The 24213-nt window shown below is 36.9% G+C and overlaps 1 protein-coding gene across 1 annotated transcript in view; it reads left to right on the top strand.

Annotated features, from left to right (window-relative positions):
• The window catches only part of ARHGAP15 (Rho GTPase activating protein 15), a 571811-nt gene that overhangs the window by 49030 nt on the left and 498568 nt on the right, over positions 1-24213 (top strand). Inside the window, exons 3-4 of the mRNA XM_008567489.1 lie at positions 8429-8490; positions 19222-19309. Of these exons, the coding sequence (XP_008565711.1) occupies positions 8429-8490; positions 19222-19309 (150 nt within the window). The remainder of the gene's footprint in view (positions 1-8428; positions 8491-19221; positions 19310-24213) is intronic.

The raw sequence follows: 24213 nt of genomic DNA, 5'->3' as shown, positions 1-24213 counted from the left end.
GTTATCTTAAGGACAGAAATGCCATCTTCATCCCAAACTCTTGTTTATGAATTATCCATTATGATAAGCAATGCCAAAATAACCACTAATTCCCCCAAACAACAAATCTCGTTTATTTTAAACTATCCATTAATGTTCACACCGAGACTTGAATTATTTTCTTGAACCTATAAAGTTTTCTTTACAAGTGACTTATCTGACCTTATATTATTTTTACCTCGACTCACACACTTTTTCCACAACTCTGGCATGTTCCACACTCTCATCTCTCCAAAACCCCTGACTTCCCCATCATGCCTCAGCGTTGCTTTCTGGAATCATCACAGGTTTTGACACCAGTTTCCCCTGGCAGTACCTAGAAGGATGAGCTACCATTTTTGAAATAGTGCACATTGAAACACCTTAGAAAATTAATAAAATCCTTTAAGTTATTGTTATTGTTCATTATTTTGCCATAAGAACCCTCAAGCTTATTTATTTCTTAAATGTTGTGCTATATAAATCTCATTTCCTTTATCTCTCATATTCAGAGAACTCTTGGGAACACTTTCTAGGAGAAGACACTTTCTCATGAGAGATCTTGGCTTTAGGCATAACTTATCAAAGTATGCCATTAGGTCCACCCCCTTTTCAGGAAAATGATTCACTTTATAAAATGAAATCTGTCCTTGTGGATGCTCCAATAGATGCCAGTATCTTTTGGGAGCCACGCTTTATCTCTGAATGTTTCCTTTAGAAAGTAAATTGTGATCAACATGGTTAAATAGAAAAATAATGCATTTCTCTTGAATGGTAGCCTAATATCCCTTACTGGAGTCTAAAATCTTATGGTGGAAACTACCTCGTTCACTGACAGGTGATGTCATTTATGCCTTTATGCCACATGGCATGCAAATCCATAGGCTTTCAGTGGAAAGGACTGAAATTTCCTGAGAGTCAGTGTGGTCGTTAAAATGTGGCAACAATTTTAAACATGAAACCTCCACTATACTAATGTGCATTTGTTTCCTGATCTTGTATATTCCATATTATAACTGTTCATGATACCTAATTATTTTCAGAGCACTTTCCCTTTTTCCCCTAAAGAAATATTTAAGAAAAATAACTGTGTGTATAACATGTTAAGTCTTTATCTTCTTCATTTTTATCAAAAGAATATAAGACATGGCTGTGGGTAACCCTGCAAGAGTCAAAAGCCTGTGGCAGGTTTTAGAGAATCATCTGCTACCTCCTGAGCTAGGAGGATTTTGAGAACAGAGCTCAGGAAGTTGCCATGGCTTGGGGGCAAAGCAGGCTTTTGCAGATAAACCTTAAGTCACAGATTGTACCTTTTGGAGCCGGATATCATTTTGTGGATTAATTAATACTTGTGAGGGCTTTGAGGATGAAATACATTGTGAGAATGCAGTCGTAAAATATTCTTATAAAATAAGAGAATATTTTCTTATTTCAAAACAAAGGACAGTCACTTTGGGGGAAAAATTCTATTGATTAGTCTGTGCTCTCCTTAAATTGCTAAATAATTCCAAAAGCTCTTTGGTCTTTTAAAATTCTACTTTGGTAAGACAAAATTAGTTTTTCTGAAATAACATCCTTCTAGAACTTCAAGCTGCTAATAATAAGTTATATAATAATAAGTTATTTAATTGAATAATTCTAACAGAAACTATTTTCAAGTTTTCTTTGTTTCATGTGCCTTTCCTTTTTACAAGCAGGAGCATGTTTGGTAAATCAAATATTTGTTGAGGCCATCCCTGTGCTAGACACTGTGCTAGCCTTGGGGCATACAATAATATGCTCGCTTGTCATGTCTTTTTCTTGAGGATCTTTCAGCCTAGGGATGAGCAGAAGTATTAAACAAGTAAAGGAAGGCATAATTTTGTAAATGCAAATTACAAAATGTGCTATGACTGAATAAAAACAAGTTTCAATGAGAGAGGGAGAGCCTACATGTGATTAAGTAGCCATAAAAGCGCTTTTTGAAAGGGGCATGTAAATTGAGATTTGCAGGACAGATAGAGTTTGCCAAGCAAAGAACTGGAAGAAAGAACGTTGCTCACAGAAGAAACAGCAAGTGCAAGGGTCTGGAGGTCAGAGCAATGATGTGATTAAGTAGCCATAAAAGCGCTTTTTGAAAGGGGCATGTAAATTGAGATTTGCAGGACAGATCGAGTTTGCCAAGCAAAGAACTAGAAGAAAGAACGTTGCTCACAGAAGAAACAGCAAGTGCAAGGGTCTGGAGGTCAGAGCAATGTTGTTACATTTGAAAAACTGCAAGAATGTTACACCGGCTAGAATATAGTGAACAAGCGAAATAAGTCAGGGGGTGTGGGGAGAGTGAGGCAGTGCTCAGGTCATGAAGAGTCTTGAGGTAATGGTAGAAAGTTCAGAAGCCATTAAAGACAAAAGCAAGTTACAATACTTCTCCCACCCTGGCCCACATTTGAAATTCATTTAACTTGAGAGTAGAGTAAAAGAACACACACCACCACCACAACAAAGGCTATTAACATTAAGCAATCCTTTCTTTCCTACTGCCTAGACTGAAATTGGGTTATAACACAACGATTGAATTATACTAATAAGTTGCCCAGACAGTAACCGGAAAGGCCATTCTCACTGAAGTCCAATGACAGGCAAAGAACAAGGAACATGTTTAAATCAAAGACACAAACAAATACATTTCAGGGAAGAAAATGAGAGAAATCAACGGGTTGAGGGTTGGTGGGGGGTGAGGAGAGGTGAGATGGAGGAAAAGCCTCCAGACTCAAGAAAGTTCTTAGGATATAAACAGGTGCCCTCATCAGCCCGTTTCTCAATTAGAATCTGGATTTTTTTGGTGGTGACCAAATGAAATACACTGTCTGCAACATGAAAGGCTCAGGAAAAAAAGCTTGTGAGGTTTGTAAACATCAAATAGCAGCATTTGCAAGAGGACATTTTGATGAGTTAGGGGTAAATAAATCAGAGACATGCGGATAAAATTTCCCTTGAAATACACAGGGACTTAATATGATGGGGAAAAGCACTTGGCAAAACATAATATGTGCTTTGCCAAACCCAACATTTGAAAAACAGTTCAGACATTCAGAGGAACCCCAAAGCCAGACATATTCTCTCATTCCTAGTGAGAGAAAGTAAGCGAAGGAGAGCATCCATGGAAACACTCTCAGCAAATATACCAAAGGGTCTAAATAGGTTGCAATGAGCAAACCATGCCTAACTCTGAGACCTGAAATCAAGAGCTTCTTTGAGAATTCTTAGTTGCCCCTCTCTGGGCACTGCTCGTGTATGACACAGAATCCTTTTTCTTTGCTTTTCTTCTACTCTCCCTTTCATGCAATCATTGTACCCAACTCCAGAATTTTGGTTTACCACTTTTTAAAAGTATGCACACACAGTAAATGATCTATTTACATTAGGCAAAAACATCATATTGCATGTCTCTCAAAGCATATTTCATTCTTGAGTTACATGTAAAGGAGTTATAAAATTAGGCCTTAAAAAAACTATTAGTACTTTATATTATATACAGATAAGCCTTAGTTTTGAGGTGTTTTCCCCCCTGCTTTTATTTCTGTTCCTAATGGATCGCATCTACTGCAAGTCCATATACAAGGTCAGCAGATCAAATATAGCAGGAAAGGCAGGACCAGTAGAGAAGCAATTGGATACTAAGAAGGAAACATGAGCAATGAGTCCCAAAGAGGAAAAGGATACAACCTGGAGACAATGTCAAGAAAAGGAGAACAATGGAAAGTAGAAAGACAGAAATATCTATTTCTGTGGGTAGTGGAGAAGTGAAAAAGATCTTTAAGAAGGAAAGAGAAGTGTCATTTGGGGGTAAAATGATGTAACCCAATGTGTTCTCATTCTGTGCTTTTAAATAGAAATCATCAAACAAACAAGACTACCAGCAAAGTACTGTGACCTGTTAAAAGATCAGAGAAAGTATAGCAGCTGTCTCATTGTTAAATCGGAGAATAATTAAATGCTAAATCTGTTTGAAAATGAGAGTGGCCTAGGGTTGTAGTTACAGAGAGACGATGCAGAGTTCTCTTCCATGAAGGTCAGGCAGTCATACAGAAGGTTTCACAGGGTGGCACTACTTCAGCGGGACCTCCCAGGTTTAAGTCTGGTGCCTTTCTCAGGTTTGTGGATCCAGGAAAATAATATTTATGAATATTATGTGTGTTTACAGAGATGATGGTCCCTTGGGACCACATCACGGTATATAATGGGGAATATTCTGATGTTGGCTATTTAAATCACCCATTTTCTACATCAAAGGACCTAGGAAGCTGAATTAGCAGTCAGATGGTTGTCAGTGAACACAATCAGAGCAAAGGGGAAGAGAGCAATAACTTAAATACATCAGCTGAGCAAATATTATAAGTATAAGGGTTATATGGTTCTGGTGCTGAAAACCAAACCCTTCTCATCAGAATCTGGTGAACGTCTCCAGGTCAGCCCATTTCCATTTATTAACACATATTTTAACAGAACTCTCTGGTGCACTGGTGTTGAAGAAAACCTATTGTTTGTAATTGTATCTGAGAACAACGTACATTGTAGCCTTCAAATAAGAAATTGCAGTGTCTGTGCATAGGGTTACAAGCTAGTCTTACTGCCACAATTGTTCCCATTAATCAAAGGCTGACTTCTGCTCCCCTGCCTTGTCTGTCGCCTGCAACATAAGTTGATAAACAGGTGCTATCCGGGTGTCCCACTGCCGTTCATTCTTCTCATCTGTATCTCAGCACGGATGTGTCTGCTGAGCACTTCCTCGGTGCTGGCAGACCGGCTGGCATCCAATCTGGACAAATTGCTGATCTTTCCAGCCATTTAATGTTAAATAGTGCTTCTACGTGATATTGGACAAATAGCTCAAGAAGCCAGATTTATTATCTAAAGATTGGTTGACATTTCTTAAGTATACATAGTTAAGGAAGTGCTACTGCTTTAAAGGACTTTTATGCCCTAGAATTTGGCATGTAGAATCCTAAACTTAGACCTAAAGCTATATGAAATTTTGTAAATTACCAGAGACAAGACCATCTGAGCCCTAGATGACCAACATGGTCAACTGTAATTTTATAGATGATTGTCGCTTCAAACCATGGAATTAACATAAAGTAGGAGTAATTAATTACAATGATTAATAAGATACCATATATAAATCCACATGCAAAATGCACAGTAATTTTCTGTTTGCCCTAATACTTCTTTCAGCTCACTAGGAGCTCCCCAGAATAACTGATTCCTGGTGCTTGGCACATGGTGAAGTATTTCAAAGTATGACGATGAGGAATTATTTCTACCTCGTGGAAGCTTTGCTTGCCAGCATGGGACCTGAAACAATCAGGAAGCCTAGTAGAGGTGTTCTACTATAGACCAAGAGTTGGCCTGAGTCTCTGAAATGGCTGGAGGGAAGTATGGTATCCAGTCCCCAAAACAGAGGAACAGAAGTATCTTGAATGTGAGCTCACAGAGGTTTAAGTATCAATAAGATTAAGATTAAGATTGTCCTGTTAATCTTTTCAGTCCCACTGTAAGCAGAGCAGCTGGCATTTAGGGGAAGGGATATTGCTAACTAAAAATTTATTGAAATAATGAATTAGTGTACATCAAGTATGAAAGAGACAATGGAGAGAAATGAACACCTGATCCTAGAAATGTGCGTGCAGACATATGTACATATGTAAAAGTATGTGTGGTAGTAGAAAATATAGTAGGTAATAGCACATAGCAGAAGGGAATTAGCTTCCTCTAATGAACTGGAAGGCAGTTTGAACTTTGGAAGATGATGTAGAAGAAGATAACTAACTTGCTCTTCCTCCTGGGACCTCTGTGTGGTCATCCCTGGAAACCCTATTGCATTGACCCAAGTTCACAGGAACTGGCTCAGCCATTGATGGTAATGATGTCACATTTTATAGAGTCCAAGTGTGAGAAATCCAGCTTTTGGCCTCAATCTCAGGTATCCTGGGAAAGGTCCAGCAGTGTTGGGGGAACATTATCTATGTGTTCAAGGAGAGAGAGTTTCATGGTAAATATTTCAAGCCTGTTCACGTTGATTTCTCTCTGTGAGAGTGTGAGCTTTTCCTTTCACATTTTTCTTCTCCTTTTAGAGAAATAGTCATCAATAATACATCTCTGTGGGTACCAAATGTCCACCCAGGGATCTTTTAGTGAATTTCCTGATTATTCAAAAAGTTCACAGAAATATTCATAATTATCTTTTAATTTCATTTTCCCATAAACTTTTTGAAGTACCCTTATGTTTTTTGGGGAAAAAGGCAACATTCTTAGCTGAGAATACATGCATCAATTTTTATAATGGGTTGACATGTTTTGTAGCTTTTTCATAGATAAATTCAGGTTTTTGGTAACTTTCATTTCCATCAGAAGAAAGCTTAAGTAAAACAATAAATTTTGTCTATGGTTACACAACAAAATTTCTCAAGATACATTTCTAAAGAAAGAGACCTCCTCTGTAATGCTAATTACTACTGAAAACATCTGTCTTCCAAACATTTATAGAAACCAGTGATGCCCAGAGTTAAACATTGAACTTATTACGTAGGATTTAAGGAGTAGACAAATAAAATTCCCTGGCACCAAGAAAAAGGGACAGTATACACAGCATAAAAGGTGGGAAATTCAGATAAATAGATGTATCTAAATCTAAAAAAAAAAGAGGCACCATTGAACTCTATTATTCTAAAAATTATCCAAGAAAGTTTCCTTTGACTCTTTTAGACTTGTGGAGGACATGCTGAAGTAAAAGAATTTTCTAGAAACATAGATGTGTGAAAAATACTTTGCTATGATTGTCATAAATCATCATCATTATTATCTTCATCATTATTTATTCAGCTGAAAATGTATTCATCAAATATACTTTGTAAGTTAACTACTGTGCTATGTATTAAGAATGTAACAATGATCAAGACAACAAAGACCTCACCTGTATTAAAGTACATCCTGTAAACAGGTGGTTCTTCAGCTGCTGAGATTTTAGTGGTTTAGGACAACTCATTTACCCCCAAATATCTCTTTCTTTCACCTGTTGTACTGAAGATAATTTTTTTTGGCTTATCCAGTTTCCTGTAAATATTTAAATAAACACCTAAATATCCATTCATTCGTTCATTTACTCATTTGTTCAAAGAATATTTTTGTTATGAGTATTGGTGCCAGCAAGTACTCTAGCAGCTGGGAATCCAGGTGTGAAAGGTGCAGTCTGTTGCCTTTAATGGGCTCACAGCACAGGTGCAGGAACAAGCAAATATGCAGACAATTACAATATGATCTGACTAGTGCTATCATAGTGATAATGGCAGTATGATAGTGGAGATTCAGCACAGAGTTGTGTAAAAGAGATTGCAGAGGAATCATGGAAAGACCCTCTAATAAAAGACACAAATTGGATTTTATTTAGTATATTTAGGAGTTTGTGAGATAAAGACACAGTAGATCTGGAGTATTACAGACTGGGGAAAGCATATAGGGTAGCATTGAAGAACTGTGGTCCTCTCATATTAGGCAGGTGACTTCTTAAAGATTTTGGCAAGTAGTGTGGAGGAAAAAAGTGTTGGCAATTTAGTAAAAGTGAAAAGATGGTACACAAGCTAAAGACTTAGGATGGGACATGTGGGGCAGACTGAGAAGTGTCAAAATAGGGCACTAAGAAATTAAAACACCTACTTTGGACTTTGCTAGGAGTCAACACATCACAATTTGTATTGTACATTTATTTTGCCTGGAACTCCACAAACACTTCTGTGGAGTTATAAAGTACTGACTGAATCTCCCAAAAGAAACTTGTGGCTGCATTAGCAATGAAAACTAATATAAGTTCATACAAATAGTAAAGGTAAGCAATCCCACATCATAGAAGAAGACAGTGAGATACTGCTACTACAGTGTCTCTTGGTAACTGACCAAAATTCATAAAATGTTGTTGTTTAAATGTCTTTCCATGATTCAACCTGGTCAGTTAACTGCTTCCATTGAGTTTTTCCTTTTCCCTGGCCTCAGCTGGTACACAGGGAAGTTGAAAAGGAAGAACTTTTCCAAAGATGATCAGTAAAATAAAGGAAGCCATTGCATTTGTCTTTGTTTTACCATTTTAAGTAGATTTTTCAAGCAAGTGACTTCGATGCTTGGAAAGAAAAGTGAATAGAGGTGTAACACTGTCTAACAAATCATTCACATTCCTCTTCCTAATCTGTCTTTTGGATATTTAAAAGCTTGTAATGACTATGAGTTTGCAGGCACTTCCCATAAGTTATCCATGCATTATTAACAAAGTTCTATGACTGGAAACTTCCATCACTGCAGTGACTCTTGAAAGCATAGGTTCGTTCAATCTAACAATGCATAGGATTTTGTCATGGTTCTAACATATGCATTCTTCTTGCAGATGGTTGAAAAAGAAGGTTATCTTCAAAAAGCTAAAATTGCAGATGGAGGAAAGAAACTAAGGTAATAAAAGTTCATTAACTTGCTTTCATGTCACTATGCTGGTTCCCTGTATCCTCAACTGTGTCACTGCTATTGTTAGGAAAGCAAGGACTCTGATACCAGACTAGAACAGTCCCCTCTGCTAGCGCTATGATCAACATTATTTTTCATACAATTATAGTTTTCAAAGAAAGATACTGCATTCTACATTGCTGCACAGAATATATAAATAAAGTGCTTCTTGTCCTCCTGAGACCTGAAATCTTAAGAAGATGAAAAGAAATAAGGAAATGGATCTTGATTTCTGGGATTAATGGATTAGGAAATGAACAAAATTTTCCTATGATATGTTAGGAGATTAATTTTTGAAGGATAGAGGATTTGAACTACGTTTGTGGCTGAAGATAGAAATCATTGGAGAATATAAAAGAAAAATAAGATCATAAACACAGGGTAGGTGAGAGAAATTTGAAAAGGGAATAAAAAGTCCCCAGGTAACAACAAATACCTTGAAGAAAGAAAAGAAAGGTTGACAGGAGGGTTGAGAAGGACACTAGTTATGTTGCATGTATGGGATATTTAGAAGTAATCATCTCCATGTTAGAATTTTTGCTATTTCTTATATCAGTCTCATTACACACTTCTGTTTGTGGTAGGCGATATATATGCTGGAGAGGTATGTAGAAAATGCTCAAATTGGGAGACAAAGCATTTACTCATGAGTTTATTGCTCACTGTTAAAACCATACAGGATAAATGTACTAATTAGCTACACGATGGGACACCTGTTAATTGTGTAATAAAATTCATTACAAGATTGACACTCTGGCCATCCCTGGAGAATAAAGTATGCTTTTGTGGGATGGCTATAATGGATTATGTATATATTTATTTAAAAGGAGTAAAAATAGAGAAGAATCATTCATAATTTTACTAAAAATAGCTATTTGAATTTTGCATAAAAATCTCTATTTGCTGCTCATATCGTGTCTCATTCTGGGAGAGTGAACAGGGCCTTGAATCTTCTCCTAGACTGTACCTCTGCAGTGGCTCCACAGCCACCCTGCCTTGAAGAACGGTCCAGGAGAGAGATGCCCAGCAGACAAGTTCAGATGCAAGGCTGCTTTAAGAGACTGGGCTAGTCCCTGCCCCAGTGGAGAGCCTGGCTTGGTGAGACAGGTTCTGAAAGGGCAACAGGAGGGTCTTTGACTTTGACTGAGTCAGCTTGAGTGGCCTCCTTTGCTCTAGACCTAATCCCAACCTTATCAACTCAGGAAGTAGCGTGGAGGGTACAGCAATGCCTCTCACCAAGATAAGACCCTTTCTTACCTCACCAGCCATGTGGGTAAAGAGTTTCCAAGGATCTATCTAACTTAGCCACTTCCACCCTCCACTGGGGCCTGGTAGGAGAGAGAAGTTGACAGCATCACTCAGTCTTACTCTCTTGCTTCATGCAAGGAAGGGGAGGAGATCCTAAAAGAAGGAATTCCAAGGAAAGAAGGAGACCTCCCACCATGGTGGTTTTGTAAAGTATCCTCGCCCATGATCCATTCATAAGCCAACTGTGTGACACTTTGTCCTAGAAGGTAGTGTCAAGGGGAAGCAGAGAGGCAGAACAGGGCCCTCCCTCTAGCCAACTCACATGAACACATCTTTAGGTAGTTTCAGTCAGTGTATACCATCGTGTATTTATTTTATTTGCTGTTACTTTAATCAGTTTGTGTACAGTTTTTGTTACAGTCTAAATTCATATAAACATTAGTTTGTATTGTTTTATTCTTATTTCAATCAGTTTGCATACCACTATGCATTCTTTTGGTCTCTTTCATTTAAAGCCCCACAAATTTTAGCTTACTTTTTTTTACCCCAGGTGCATGGAATTGAGTTGATTATACCCTTCAGTTTGTGGCCTTGTCTTATCACCATTCTGGGCAAAGACCCTTACCTGATTTTACTTTATTCTCAGTCTTCAATCCTCAGTTCAATACCCTGTAGACATCCACTCTAATGTATTTAATGTGCATTCATCAAATCCACTCTTTATAAATGCATTTGGCTGTATGTGCGGAATTTAAAAAATAGTGTGTAGTTGTGTGTATGTGAATGTGTTCTAGATTGCACATGCATTTTTGTGTTATAAATCTCATTACGTTTTTTGCTAGTTTAATTCAATGTTAGTGCTTGCACATCTATCTATGGTACTATATTTAAAACTTGTTTATTTCTTCTAATTGCTGCCCCTTTTATCATTGTGTATGTATACCAGATTTTACTTACCCAGTATCCCAGATGTGGACACCTAAGTTGTTTCTAACTCCTTCCATCCCAAACAACATTGCAATAAATCAGACATATATGTCTCTTTTGAACCTGTTAGGAATTCTCTCAGGGGAATACACCCAGGAGAACAGGATTTCTTGGTGATAAGTCACACACATTTACGAATCCACTGAGTGCCAGACTTTCTCCTGAATGAGTGTACCAGTTGACACCAGTTCACTGTGCAATACACAAGGGATCTCATTTCCCATAATCTTTTCAGCACACATTACACAATTTTCTCAATTTTTCCAAATTGATGGTGTAGAATATGACCTCAATGTTGTTTTTATTTGTTTTCTGCTGATTCGTATTGCAGTTGAGCATCACTTTATCTATTCCGAGTCATTTAGATTCTGCAATCTGAGAATTGCTATTCACAAACTTTGACTATTTTCTATTGCGTTTTTCACTTTTTTGAGGGGGTGTGTAGATAATTTGAGGTAACTGCCAATATATTCTAGATAGTAGTACTGTGTCAATTTTAGATGTTGTGAATGTCTCCTCCAAGTTTTGGGGTTTTTTGTTTTTGTTCGTATTATAAATACTTTACAAGTTGAACATTGATTTTATATAATTACCACATTTAATAACGTATGAATATCTCGCCTTGTTGATCAGTTACATTGTACCAAATCATTCCTACCCTTTGTTTTTATTTGATTTTTTTTTTTTTTTTGTCTTTTTCCGTGTCCGGCAACGGATCGCAACCCTCAGTGTTGCCCCCGTACCAGACCGGGGACCGGCAACGGGATCGCAACCCTCGGCGTTGCTCCTGCGCCTCGCTTAGCCAGTGAGCGGGAACCGGTCTGCATGTGGGATCCGAACCCTCGGGTGGGAGCGCCACCGCGCTTCCCAAGCGGCGCACTATCCATTGCGCCACCGGGCCGGCCCTTTATTTGATTTTTGAGTCCAGTTTTATACTAAAAGAGTTATAATTTCAGTAAATCTCCTACTGCTTGTCAATATTTTCTCAAGATAAATGCTAAACCTGGATGACTTGATCAAATTACATGACCGTCTTAAATCAATTTTATTATGTTCCTTGCTCAAGGAGTGTGTATACTTTTATCACGAACAACAAAAATGGCCAATTAGGTCATAACCTTGAAAAATTATGTAGTTTTTAATCCCATTGATAATTTAGTTACTAATAAATAATATACCAAAGTTGCTATACTTTGTATTTCTTATGTAAAATTTCTTATGGTAGCCTTTTTCCCATTTAGCAAGGATTTTTATGTCTTTTTATAAATTTTAATGAGTTAATAAGCTGTGTTAATTGATGCTTATTTGTCAAGCACTTGGTTAAATGCTTTACTATTAATACTTCAATAATACTACAATATAGGTGGTATTATTACTTCCTATTGAACAAATGGAAAAACTTGGTCACTCGATATGAATCTCTCTTTTCTCCCAAGTCTATGTATGTCAAATTAGTATCACAGAATTTAGCCCTATCCTCTGAAATATGTTTGTTTTTTCTCTGTTACTTTAAGCTGTTTGAGGCTAAGGAGCAAAAATTATACTTTTTTTTCACGCCATCAACAGTACCAAGGGCTTAAGTTGTCACTTAATAAATATTATTTTGTTAATTTCTATAAAGTTTTCTATGCATAAATCCATCCTGGGTTATCCACACCTTGTATTGTTTCCTTATTTTCATTCATCCTCCTCCTCCTTTTCCTTTTTATTTATCTTTATTTCTCTTTCATATCTTTTCTCTTTCTCTCTAAGAAAAGTTTGACCTCTCTGAATATGAACAGGAGACAGTGAAAGGAAAGAGAAGTCATTGGCTATATCTTATATTCATAAAAAGCCCTAAATTTAGCCTTATTTTGAAATGAGGTTATACACATTTCCCCAGTGATACACTGACAGGCTTGGAAACAGAATACATTCAACATTCAACTTTAATTTTTAATTGTGAACACTGAAAATATGCCTGAACTTTTCTGATGAAGCTGAAAAATTTCTTCACTTAGGGAATTTCATTCCCAAAACTGTAAGTACCCTGGGCCTGTCTGAAACTTTGTAAGGTTCTAGTAGAAAGTTATTTTCAACGCTTGAATTTCTGAAGGCACCTGAAAGCACATTTGCACTATTTCAAAACCCTCTGCAACCACACCTCCTCCTTTGTTTGTCTCTACATCTTATTACATGTAGATTCTCACTCTGCTTTCCTCTTCAGAAGGGCCTGGAAGGAAATATGTAGGTGTGAAAATATGGACAGAAGATGGGTATAAAGAGAAATGCAGAAAAGGTCACCCAGTGGTTATATCTAGTAGTGCCTGCTTTCATTCAATGGCCCATAGCTATTAGATGTTTGCTTGTTTTAATAGTTGTTAGAATGGACTTCCTTTAGAATGTGATACTAAGGTGCCCTCCGAATGTGAACTTATTATTTCCTTAGTACTTTCTGCTCAGGATCACAGTAAATTCTTCCAGGCTGAATCTTTCTCTATTTTCTTGCAACATTGACAGAGATGTGTATTTTTATACCTCAGTGTCTCCTTCACCCACCTTTTAGCAGTGGTAAATTACAAGGAGCTTAGAACATGGGAGACAAGAAATTAGTTCCCAGACTTAGCAGTTTTGAGAACAAGTCTGAACATTTAACAATGATTTTGAGGTAAATCAGTCAGGGACACTAGAGTCACTTTTGCTCCCCTCGCTGGTGCGGAATCAAGTCAAATCCAGTGTGACCAGAGGTCAGATAACAAAGGCAGGTGGCCCAAAGAAGAGAGTCTAAAATTTATGAAATAATCTTACTAATAATTTCCTCTGATATTTTGGTTTATCACTGTGTCATTCCTTAAATAAAGGAAGCATGGGAGAGGTGAGTGTAGGATATAAAGCTCTGATGTTTAGAGTAAATGGATGTGCTCAAGTTCATTCTAGCGCTCAAGCTAACAGATTTTTCTAATGGTAATGAATATTTCAAGTGCCATTTTCCAGCAAGCGGTCTCCAGATCCTGTCACAATCAAAGTTGCCATTATTATGTGCTGCCATCTGGTGACCAGTTTGCAGAATGCCAGGCTGATGCCCATGCTCAGATTTTTTTGTTTGGGTTTTTGTTTTGTTTTATTGTATTTTCCAACTTCACAACTCAAGATGTGTTTCAGGAAAGTTCTATGAAGTGTTTCGCTTGGATAAAATGTTCCACCAATTGTATAAATTGTGCATAATTGCCCTTTTATGAATTTATTCTCCCTCCTTCCTGATTGTAATTAGTACCCACCCCCTCCTTGGATGTGATTGGTTTTGTGTGTAAAGACAAATTAAATAAATACCTCCGTTTCTTGTCCCAGGATCTGTTTCCTGCACCAAATGCCTAGCACCAGGCTCTCACATGATTGTTCCCTGTAAATCTGTGTGGAGACTGGGGACTGCCTTACTTATTCCTGGGACCTCTGACTTAAGAAACTTGTATATTTCCTGAGCTATGTGTCTTACTTAACCCTTAAGTCTATCCTGTGGCTTAGTTTTTATCCCTCTGTGAGGAAAATTCGAAATCAATGCTCTCAAAGTTACGATGAAAGGTGGAGGCATGAATTGGTTCTTACTGGTGGATGGATCTACCTGCTGACCATCCAGGCAGGGATTGAAGGCAGGGACCAAAGGGCTCGCAGTTCAGCACTGCAGAACAGCCCAGGTCAGGCTAAGATGTGGCTTTGCTGCAAGGAGGAGGAGGTTCCAGTCCTTCTGTAACAACAGTTCTGCATCTCCCCCTCTTAACTCCTGCCATGTGGTTCTGCACAGACCTGCTCAATATGACTGAAGGGAGAGCTGCATGCCACCTGATCTAGAGACAGTTGGTTCATTGGAATGAGCATGGGCTTCAAGCCACAGAAGACTTGGCCTGAGTCCCATCTTTAGGACTTGTCTGTCCATGGGTAAAATGTAGCCTGACCCAACTTCAGTTTTTTCAACTGTAACATTGGAGGATTTATTTGTTTCCATGTTTTTTTTTTTTTTGTCTGTCTTCCTATAGTTAAAGGTAAAATCTTTGAGGTCTCTTTTATTTTCCTTTATATAGTCAGCCCTCAGAATTGTGTTTGGCATGTGGTAAATGTTCATCAGATACTTGTGACTGGCTTAGTGATTAAATGACATGATGCATATAAAATACCAGGTGGCATACCTGGTACAAAGTGGGGACCAATATGACAGGATAGCTCATATTATTGATATGTATCTGAGAAGTGAGAAAGACCCCTGGAGGTAGGTTAGGTATCAGCCACTAGAATTATAAATTAGAAAAAAAAACTAAAACAAAAGTGTTAGATAGTCAAGAGAAAAAAAGTTGCTAGGAAGGCCACATCGAAATGCTAGGGAACTAAGGAACAGAGAAGGGAAATGAAGGGATGAGGCAGGAGATTTAGGCAGGAAATTTTGTAGTCCTCCCTGGCGAGCAACAGCAAACAGAGCAGGAAAACTCTAGAGGGGTGACCTGCCTGGGATTTGAAAGCCCATATTCGTTTACTCAAAAACTTTTAAGAAGCACCGACTAAATGTGTGTGCCCACTACGGGAATAGCTCTCAGAGGATAGGGATGGTATCCACCTCTTTGGGGGAGTTAGGAGAATGGGGGACTTTTATTGTGAAAACCTCTTCATCCTAGAAAGGTCTATTTTAAAAGTTTCATCAGAAACTGCTGGATTCACCCGTCCTGGCTGAGCCCTCTAAGCTTGTAGGAGTTACCCACTTCCTGAGGTGTCACCCTATGTATTGAACAACAGCCACCTGTAATGATTTGGTTGCCTCTGGAAAACTTAAAGGTTCATGTGAAGGCTAAACCTTGACAATTGACTCTTTTCACACTCTCTCCAGAGCTGACAATGTCTTATAAGAGGCTCACTGTGTTAGAGCAACTGGGTGAGAAAGCTAGCCCACCGATATCCTAGGAACTGCGGGCACCACAATGGGTTGAACACATCAGAAAGGGGAATGTACGGAAAGGGGACAGATATTATAAAGGCAATGGTCAAGTTTCAGAGTACTTTGTTCAGAGAGGAAGGTTCAGACCTAACACGTATGTTAGAAGTCGTAACCATCAGGTGAAGTCTCACCTACTCCTACGCTAGAGACCTTTGATTCATTTTCTGGTTTTCCGTTCCCTACTGAGTGCAGATAAGTCTGCCAATCATAGACCAGAATAATCCCTAGTCTGAAAGAGATAGAGGAGCCACCACAGTTAGGAGCTCTGGTTTCTGATGAGGAGCTGAACGGTGCATCATCTTATTCCTTTGAATCAGCTCAGCCTCTGGAAGGGAGCTTGGGTGTGGCAGGTCTTTGCCCAGTCTTTCTAATAAGGATCAGGCCAAATAGTTAACAAGAGAACCCAGTGGGCTGATATGTTGTGACAGGTTATGAACACTAGCTTTTATAATTTGAGGATTTCAACCAAAACAAAGTTGAAATCTAATTTTGATGATGTCAGTAACCAAGGTAGTACTGCTTAATCCTTAAAAAAAAAAAAAAAAAGGACAGCCTAAAGTAATGAAAAGATTATAGGCTTTGGAGACAGAGAAACTGGGCTTGACTTTAAACCTAAGTGTATCGCTTTAACTAAGTTACCTAAGCTCTCTGAGCCTCACTTTCGGCATTAGTAAATAGAGACATTAGTACTTTCATAATTTTCTTTGTATGAAGCTAAACCTGTGCAACACAATCAGACTTATACTAGGTACTCAAAATAACTTATGCCAATTATTATTTTAAAAGAAATCATGGGAAAAAAATGAAATGAAAGAAGGGCATCTAAAAAGTTGTCAAATTTTATTGAACAATTTTATTCTTGTTGAAGAATTTTATTCTTCATTTTTAAATGAAATTCTTTTTAAGCAATAGAATTCAACTCTTGGGAAAACTTTTGTTCTTAAACAATGCAGACAGTGTTTGTAGTTTATAAATTCAAAATGAAGTAGCACTGTATGCAAAGTGTCAGAGAAGTTCCCACTAGGAGGTTTCCAAGCCTGCAGTTCTCATCCTGCTCACTGGTTCCTGTGATTTACCTAACAGGGACACAGTTCACAGCAGTTCAAAGTCCTGATAGAGAACAATGATATAATTGAATTTCATGCAACTTCAATTCTAACCAGATTCAGTTCCAAGTTTAAAGAAGGGGAGAGTTTTGCCAGCAAGTTCTATAAACTATCACCATCTGAAACAGATTCAAATCACAGCCATTTATCCAGGACTTACTATAGATAGGAAGCAAATAAGATGTCCTTGCCAGAAGATGAAAAACACAGTGGGAAATATAACAGGCAGGTTAAATAAGAATTTGTCACGTGTGCGGGTGTTCCACACTCCCTGAACTCATATGGTCAAAATAAGGGCGGTGATAAAAGATGCCCAGTCTAGACCAGCAGTCTTTCTAAAGTTTCTCTTTTCCCTGTCTGGGCCGTCCAATATTATGACCTGTGTAAAGACAAGGCTATGGCTACTTCCATTCTCTTTGCTGTTTCTGGTACCTAAAAGGAGAGATGAGCACTAAAGCAGAGGAAAGCATCTATGTGGTTTTCTTTCTGGCTTTTTATTTTTTCATCTTTTCATCATTTGATTGAAAAATTGACTCTTCATTTGAAGACAAGAAGGTCCAAGGGCATATCCTTCATATTTATATGTTGGAAAATGCACATTGTGTTTCTTATGTCTGTTTATCCTCTTCTTTATTAACACCGTGGTGTATCATTAAGAAAGCTTCAGGCATGTAAGAGCAACCTAATTCTTTTTGTAAATATTAACCTTACTGAATCAAAGTTCTCTTTTCAATCAATCCCCTAGATTCTAAGAGACACATGAAAATAAATTACACAAAGATCTTGATAGTCATATTTAACATATTTTTGTATGGTTTTCTATTGACCTGAAAGAAGTCTTTTTGTAAATCTTTTTTTTACCACTTTTATAAACTGAATTCAACTATTTTGAAATGAACGTTAAACCAAAGTAAACTGCAGCAATATGATACCATGGGTAGAAATGTATGTCTATTAATTTCCTTACTGTTTTCACCATCTATATAAAAGTACCCTTTATGACACAACACACACATATTCTCACTACAGAAGTAATACATGCTCAATACAGAAAATTTGGTATATACCAGGAAATATAAAAGAAAATCAAAAGCTGTGATTTCACCACCTGATTTAGCTATTGTTATATCCAGACTTTTTTGCTAGGACAAAGTTCATTGACTCAATAAATATATATTTAATGCTTATTCTGTCCAAGGTAATGTAGTAGGCACTGGGGATACATCTGTAAAGATAAAATTATTTCTATCATTCTGGGGCTTGTTTTTTAATTGGGAAGATAGAGGTGAAATTTACAAAAATTATTTCTTAATTTATCATAAGTGATATGTGAGGAAGTATGAAAAGAACATTTGAGGAAACAACATTTGAACTTCTGATGAATGGAATTAATAATCAGAATGGGTTGGGTGGGTGAAGACAGTCCTAGGTAAATAGCAAAACATGTTCTATGAACTACATATTGTATTATGGTCTGCATTAAAATCTTCTCATATCAGTATTCTTCTATAGCATAGTGTTTATTGTTCCATTATATGAATCTGTTATATGCAATTTGCTTAACTAATCTATTAGTTTTTCCATATTTTAGGTCCAGAATTAACAAATAATGGTGCACTTTATTCTTTTACACACACCTTAGCAACTTGTGGGACTATTTCTTTAGGATAAATTTAAATTCATGTGAATAAATATGTTTAGTTAAAAGATATACTCCACATTTTTAAAGATTAAATATATATATTTATTTATTGTCGAATTGCACTCCAGAAAGGATGTATCAGTTTGCACTCTTACCTATAGTGTATGAGAGAATCCATTTCCTGCATCCTTATTAATCCCAGATAGTATCATTTCTTTTAATCCTTGAAAAATTGTTGGGCAAAGAGGGGAAAAGCATATCACTGTTTTTATTTGCATTTCTTTGATTTCTGGTGAGATTCAACACTACAAAAATATTTTGAAGTAAGCAATGACACATGAGCTGGTTAGTTTTTCAAATGCTGAAATATACTAAACAAATGAAGAGAAGAAACAATGCAGAAAGGGGTTCTGATTCCTATTTTTACTTTGCTGTTACTGGCTTGCTGTAGAAACCTAAACATTTCATGGGACAGAGCCTGGGGATTAAACAAAAACTGGAGTTTTAGTAGTTGAAAGAGATTGAAAATTGAGAAACTTTTACTATAAATGTCATGCTTTTTAAATTTTCAGAATGTATCATTACCCAAATTCCATACCACCTATAGGTTTTAACAAAGCGAAGAGCTTTAGGAAGACTAGATAAAAATAAAGACAGTCCCTACTTATTCCAAATCCTCACACTGTATAAATAATTTCTTCAACTGATAATGCTTTTTTTCCCCTTTTTTCCCCCCTAAGGAAAAACTGGTCTACCTCCTGGATTGTTCTTTCTAGTCGAAAAATTGAATTTTACAAAGAATCCAAGCAACAGGCTCTGTCCAATATGGTAGGTAGTTCTCTGTTTCTACTCTTATTATCCTTTCAAAATACTGTTGAATTAAAAGTTGGTTTCATCAGAAATCACACTAAAGCCTCCAAGCTACCAGCATCTGAAAGCGGATGGAGGAAATGACTCAATAAACTTTTAATCAGATGAAGGGAAAATAGAACTTAGTGTCTGTTTTATTAAGTGGTGCATTTGGAGAATAATCACAAAATGAGATGAATGGTGAGCAGCTATCTAGTAATGTGAAGGTAACACTTTAAATTAAGGTGCCATTTATAAATACTTTATTCTTATTTATGAAATGATCACTAAATGCAGCTACTTGCTCAAATAATGTATTATAAAGTATGTTATAAAATGCATTAGTAATAAATGCTTAACGGATGAGACTATGGGAAGCTGTTTTAAAGAATATTATAAGACGTAAATCCTATTAAACCATGTATGTGCATCTTTAATACATGAATTTAAGTTGTTATCTAGCATGCTATAAAGTGCTTCACACATTAATAAATAATAATAAACTGTTTATAAATGGCACCTTAATATAGGGTGTTACCAATGAGGAAACACTCCAAGTTAACAAAGTGATTTTTTATCTTAGTCTAACTGTGACATTCACTATATCCAGCTAACCTTTCTGAATATTTCTATGAATCCATCTAATGGAGCTAATACAATTTCTGTATCCTGTAGTTATTACAAAGTGAAATTTGTGAGGTTATATCATTGTACCTGAAGGAGGGCCTCACATATGCCTACAGAGATTTGACAGTGATAGTAAGTAGGAGCAATTCAGAGCTAGTTACTGGAGCAATTCAAGCTCAAAACCTTGCTGCCCAAACACAAGAGCTGCCACAAGATGTAGGAGACAGTGGGCAGGCAACATATCTGACAGCCTCCTGATTAGGAAGGACTCCAGGCAGGAACCAACCTGCCACAGCCCATTGGCCTGATGGGCGACAGGGAAAGGGGTCGCCTGGCAGGAGTTAACCACAATGAACTAATTTATATTTGGCAGGTATTAAAACGATGGAAAGTTCTTTGCTCTCCATCCACTAGTCATGTTTGCTATATAATCCTCTTTAAATAGAAAATAGAAAATCATTTGCTAGGAGATGTTTTTTAAAGAAGGAGATTTTAGTAAGAACAAAAGGTAGCATTTGGCTTGCTCCTGATAATTGCAATAGCCTTTATCCCCAAGTGGCTTGCTGATTTTGGAGTCTCAGTGCAGTCCAATCTGTAAACTAATTATGAATAAATTAAAAATATATCTCAGTCCGTTGTATTTTTAATTTAAACTGCCTGAGAAATTTGTTTTAGGATTTTGCTTTGTTTTTATTTTTTGGCTACAGTAACGTTGAGATAATCTTTTTAAGAAAAATAAAGTACCCCTAAGGGCCAGGCACGAAACAACCCCCATCCACTTGTAGGTCCTTTGTCTTCCCTGTGAATGAGTTCTAAAGGGGAAGTCAGGAAGGGAGGCAAGTCCCTTGCCTTGCTGAATTTAGCTGCTGAGGAGATGATCTTCATCTTGCTGAGTGAGAAGAATTCCATTGGAGCAGTTTATGAGAATGTGCTGGGATAATAGGAAGAGATTAGATTCCATTCTAAAGCATGTGATTTATTTTTATTTTATTATTTTAATCTCCTCCTACTGGGAGATATGATTATCAGCTGCTTAATTTTACACAGGTGAAAGAAAACTCCCTTTTAGATTGTAGGCAATCCTTGCAAGTTACCTCACTAATTAGACGCCTCCAATTCAAACTTCAGAATTATTGTAAATTGACAATAGAAAAAATCTGTTAACATTTTTTGGCAGTTCCTACTTATTATTTCTGGCTCTTATAGTTTCTCCCAAGCACTCACTGTCTTCAGAGCGGATTCAGGGCAGGAACTGTGTTTTGTGGTAATGGGGAAGAGAATTACAGGTTCATGTTTGAACTGCATGAATTGTCTTGCCAGTCAACTTTTTGGATTCATTTCTAACCAAGTATTAAGGGCCTGGTGGGATTGCCCACATTTACCAATTCCAGTCCCAGAGAAACGATATGATGATTGCCAGGCCATGATTAAAGATGCTGTGGTTTTATTTTGAAAGAGATTGATGCTCAAGTTTCTGAGTTTCCCTTGCACCCCCTTAGACATGTCTTGTTGGTATTCATTGTGCTTCTGGGAAAAAGTCTGCTCTTTCCTCCAAGGGGTCAGTAGAAGCTGCCTTAGTGATGAATGTGATTTAAAAGAGTAAATGGTGTTTTAATCTTTTTACAAATGACCTTTGAATGTTAGCTCACTGGTAAGACAAAGCAACAAATTAGCTAAAAGCAGAGTTTTGAAGTTGGAACACAGGGGACTTAATTCTATTTTTGCCACTTAGTAGCTGACAAAGTTCTTACTTCCCTGAGCTTCAGAACCCTCACCTGTAAAATGGGTATAGTGACATTTGCCAACAGAAATAGTAATAAATAAAATTATTGGATAAAAAGAAAAAAATGCATTATAGCCATAAAATAATTATTATAATACTCTATTATAACATACTGTACTAAAATATATAAATATATTATATTCCATAGTACATAACTTTGAATATGGTATAATTATAACATATTATTACACCGTATTGGTTTCATACCTGAACTGATTCAGAAATTTATAGAAGAGAATATATTAATTCAAGGAACTTCATCATGAATGGCCTTCAAAAAGAGAAATATGTATGCATAGGCAGCATAAAATGTCATGTCTGAGCACTGACTAAGACTGAAAATGAAGCCATCCATCCATTTAAGGGTCTAGACGTAACCTCTTGTATGTCCATAGATAGTTTCCTGGAGCTCCCACTTTTTTCTATGATCTCTTACTCTTACTGTTTTCACATTTAATACAACATGTCACCAAATATTGTGCCTGATTCCGCATTCCTTGTTTGGCTACCTTTCTTTCTCACTGAAGTTCTTTCAGTTCATATCTGTCTTATTCACAGAATACCACAAGCTGGGTGGCTTAAACAACAGACATTTATTTCTAAAAGTTCGGGAAGCTGGGAAGCCCAAGGTCAAGGTGCTGGCAAATGTGGTGTCTAGTGAGGGCTTGCTTTCTGGTTTGCAATTGGCAGTCTTCTCCTTGTATCTTCACATGGCAGAAGTCAGAAAGTGAGACAGTAAACTTTCATGTTCGTATAAGGGTACTAATCCCATTTATGAGGGTACCACCTTCATGATCTGATTACCTCTGAAAGGCCCACCTCCTAATACCACCACACTGGGGTTTAGGATTTCAACATATGACTTTTAGGGAACATAAACATTCAGTCCATAACTTGGATAAGTTACATTTTTATCAAAGGAGACTTCCCCTGAAAGTAGGCACAGTGTCTCCTCACTGTTGTGGATGAATGAGAGATTTATCGGCTCTGATTCCTCAGTGACCTATTAAAGGAAAAGAGGGACTGACCCATCTTTGTTTTTGTTTTTCAATAAGGACATTAGATAGAAATTGACCATCTGCTAGAATTATCATTTTATAACAGGAAGGACATTATAAAATACTGCAATCCAAAATCTAGAAAGGATAAAATCTCAGAATAAGACAGTCTTTACCAAGGAAGGAAACTGTCCCCCTTATATGTCTACGTACATGGTCTCTATTTTGTTCACGTTACCTCAAACCAGAGCAAGCTTGATCCTGACTGGCTGGCTCTCCTATGAGGAGGAAAGTTTGAAAACCACTGGTATTTCTAGATCCAGATTTCCTGAATTATGAAGGAAAGGATAGGTCCATATTCTCATATTTTAAAAATATATATTCTGATTTGTAGCTCACTGTAAAATTTTAAAATAAACATTGTAAAATAATGTTTTAGAAACCATTTCTTAGTAAAATGTATAAAGCACCTATGTATATTTTAAGTTTTTAATCAATCACCTACATAAGCACCACCCAGAACAAGATGTAGAACCTGCCAGCCCTCCAGAAACCCACCGCCTGCCATTTGTCCCTTTGTCATCAAAGCTCCTCCTTTCCCTTAGAATTAGCCACTAATCTGCATTATAGTCATTATTTTACTGCCTTTCATTATTTTCCCACCTGGAACTAGATCCCTTAAAAATACAGTTCAATTTGTTTTTGAATTTATATAAATGGATCACAGTGTATATTTCTTTTGCTTACTGCTTCTTTCGCTAAATATGTCTTGTTTTTTTCTGTCCTTTAATATTTTCTCATTTCACTTTTTTCTCTACTAGTTTCAGAGTGATTCACTTTGTTTCTGTTCTGTTAGTAGTTAGCTGATTATTACAACATTGATACTTATCAAAGACTGAAGCTAGTCAAATCCTTTACCCTCTTCCAAGTGTATTATTGTAGAATACTTTTAACCCATTTATTCCGTTCCTAATTTCCATGTTATTTCTGTCTAGTGTTTTTTTAAATATCACTTGACATTTTTTATTCTCTTTTATAGAGTCAGTGTTGTTTTATATTTACCCAGTATTTACAATGTCCTTTGCTATTTACTTCTTCTTGAAATAAATTTCAAGTCTTGCCTTTTTCTTGCCTATTTCTTAGTTTTGCCCCCTTGAATCACTTTTTCTTCTGCTTGAAGTATATTCTGAGAAATTCCTGTATTAAGGGACGTGGTGAGTCTATCTCAATGTCTGTTTGTTTGAAAAAGTCTATATTTCTTTCTCATTCTGGAAATAGATATTCTCTCTGTATATAGAAATTTGGGCTGGCAGTCATTTTCTTTTAGCGCTTCAAACATACCATTCCACTATTTTCTGTCATCCATTCCCATTACCTTGTTTCTCCAGTTTTACCAGGATGCATACAAATGTCAATTTCTTTTTATTTTTTCTGCCTTGATTATTGCTTCCTGAAATTGTTTATTACTGTCATTA

The sequence above is a fragment of the Galeopterus variegatus genome, unplaced genomic scaffold (genome assembly GCF_000696425.1).
Source record: "Galeopterus variegatus unplaced genomic scaffold, G_variegatus-3.0.2 Scaffold323, whole genome shotgun sequence".
Classification (NCBI taxonomy): domain Eukaryota; kingdom Metazoa; phylum Chordata; class Mammalia; order Dermoptera; family Cynocephalidae; genus Galeopterus; species Galeopterus variegatus.
This window is presented reverse-complemented; position numbering and strand designations above follow the sequence as displayed.